This window comes from Malurus melanocephalus, unplaced genomic scaffold (genome assembly GCF_030028575.1).
Source record: "Malurus melanocephalus ecotype Western Australia unplaced genomic scaffold, MMel_1.1 scaffold_102, whole genome shotgun sequence".
Lineage (NCBI taxonomy): Eukaryota > Metazoa > Chordata > Aves > Passeriformes > Maluridae > Malurus > Malurus melanocephalus.
Genome location: NW_026623334.1, coordinates 266,259 through 268,599, shown reverse-complemented (window position 1 = coordinate 268,599; position 2,341 = coordinate 266,259). Strand labels below are relative to the sequence as shown.

Below are 2,341 nucleotides of genomic sequence, written 5' to 3'. Positions count from 1 at the left end.
GTGTGGAAGCTCAGGAAGAACCCACCATCTGACTGGTATCTACCACTTGACCACAACAAATCAAATTGATAAGGCTCTTTCCTGTGTTTGGTCACTAACATAATACACAATTCAGAATTATGCTGGCTTTTTTTTTCTTCCTGTCATCCTGAAGTTACACAACTGTAGCTCTGCCCTGGAATACTTCAGCACTCACTCGAAAATACTGGAAGTTCATTTAAACATGGTATTTCTTAAAGGGAAATTTGAGGTGCCTAATTTGATTGTGGTCTTTTACTGTCTTACACTGCAGGATTTCATCTCAGCAGCTCAGCAACTTTGAAATTAATGAGTACATGATCTAGCTCTGAGGGTGTCTTACCCTACCAGCTGGCACTGAGAACTTTTGGAACAAGATACTCACACCCAGCCAGCCACATGGGAAACAAAAACAAGCTGGGACTCTTCCCTGCCAGCTCAGGACAATCCCAACCACTGACCTTTAAAAGGCATTTCCCAGAATCAGGATTGTGGTGGTTCAAGCTTTTCTCACGTGGGAGGAAAGTGCTGCACACCCTGAAACTGCCCCTTTGTGGAACTGCTCGAGTGATGGTCTGTGTTGTGGCAGTATTAAAAAAATACTAAAACATAAAGGTTTAAACGAATGTAGAGAGACATCTGGTTTGTTTTAGGGCAAACCCATGGAAACTTAGTTATAACAGTTACCTGGGAATAAAAAAAAATTTTAAAAGGCTTTGCTACTGTGTAAGCTTTGCTGGATGTGTTACTACCTGGATAGTCATTAAAAACACCCCAACACAGAGATAATTATTTTTTTTTTACAGTCACACCCTGCAGTGTTGTAACCTGCAGGAAGCATTGTTTATTCTTACTCCACTCTTCCTGCAGTCAGCTGAGCACCTCCTGGCAGCTGAACCAGGAGCTCCTCCATCACTGYGTGTACACCTTGGTGATGTCCACGCACTTTCCTTCAGGGGGGTCGTAGCCAGGAAGGGGAGGGGTGTAACTGGGTCCATCCCTCTCGAAGGGGAGAAGCCCCTCATCCCTCCKGATTGCTGCCTGGTACAGCTCCTCGGATTCCAGGCGCAGTTCCTGCAGTGCCTCTTGCTGTGATTCCACAAGGGCCTTAATTGCTTTCTTTTCTGCTTCATCTTGTTTCTGCTTAAACACGCACCACTTCTTCAGGAGTAAAACTCTTCTCTCAGACTCTTCAGGAGAAAGAGCGGGAAGACTCCGCACCCTGATGAAGAGAAAAGGGCAACATTTTAAAAGAGAAATAGCCTGACTCCAAAGATCAAGCTAAAAAGCCCATCAAAACCAAAAATCCCACCACAAATCAAAAAAAGAACCAACTCACCAAACCCAGGGACTATATTTAATTCACTCATAATTTAGTCAGTCTGTAACTGRTCTTCCAATCAATCAAACAGGAAATTCACGTATGTTTTTTTTCATTACTTTTAGCAAGAACAAATAATATTTCCACATTTTTGCCCTGATGGAATTGGATAAGGTTTTGTACCAAAGCTGGCACTACATTGTAGCTGTGCAGAGAAGGCAACTCACTGCAAGTGCAGGCACTTGGTGAAAGACAGACCCTACTCACCTGTTGCTTTCTGAGTACTTCAGTGGTGTTATAAAATCCTCAATTGGAATAAGTTCTGGGGCAGCTTTTTCTAACTTTTTAATCTTCTTCTTCATACGYTCCTTCTGTGCTTGCTCTTTCTTCACATCCACTTTCTTCTTCTTCTTTGGCTGTGCTCTAGAAGGGAAATAGTAAATGAAAGAAGATRGTTTGTCCTTTAATTCAACACCAGCAATTTTCCTTCCCATTGCCTAATTTGGTTAATTTGGACTTGGGAAAATTTGTGTTCCCCTAATGGATGAGAGCAATTCTGTGTAACTCCAAGGAAGCTGCACTCACCTCACAGGGAGGGATGTCCTGAGTTCCAGCAATGAGCTCTGCCAGTGATTCCCTCGGAGCGGGACCCTCTGGGGCAGCCAGGAGCTGCAGGAGGAAAAGGAATATAAAACATAAGGAGAAACCGACTCTGGTGTCACTGATTCTGCACAGGAGCTATTTGTTATTCATGAAGTACTGTGGTGAGTTTTGAATCACCTCTGGCCATTTYATTCATGGCAGGATACAGCGTTTGCCCAGAAATGACCGCAAACTCTTGGGTTAGGTAACTGACCCCAAATACGGACTGATCGGTGTGAGCCTACAGGGTACCGAGCGGTGAAACAGATACAATTTTTGGATAGGTTATAGCAGTTTTGTTTTTAAGCTCTGACAATGACCCCTTTGATATGGGAGCTGTCAGACCACCGCCGTTCACAT

General features: G+C 43.7%; 2 protein-coding genes across 2 annotated transcripts in view; one reads left to right on the top strand and one right to left on the bottom strand.

The window, feature by feature from the left end:
• CUNH22orf39 (chromosome unknown C22orf39 homolog) overlaps positions 1-797 on the top strand; it is a 2,257-nt gene extending 1,460 nt beyond the window's left edge. The window contains exon 3 of the mRNA XM_057369035.1: positions 1-797. This exon is cut by the window's left edge and continues 6 nt beyond it. Within this exon, the coding sequence (XP_057225018.1) occupies positions 1-69 (69 nt within the window). The 3' untranslated portion in view covers positions 70-797.
• Positions 798-807: 10 nt separating this feature from the next.
• Positions 808-2,341, bottom strand: part of MRPL40 (mitochondrial ribosomal protein L40) — a 2,927-nt gene continuing 1,393 nt past the window's right edge. The window contains exons 2-4 of the mRNA XM_057369104.1: positions 1,925-2,079; positions 1,607-1,762; positions 808-1,240 (exon numbers count right to left, since the gene is read on the bottom strand). Of these exons, the coding sequence (XP_057225087.1) occupies positions 931-1,240; positions 1,607-1,762; positions 1,925-2,079 (621 nt within the window). The 3' untranslated portion in view covers positions 808-930. The remainder of the gene's footprint in view (positions 1,241-1,606; positions 1,763-1,924; positions 2,080-2,341) is intronic.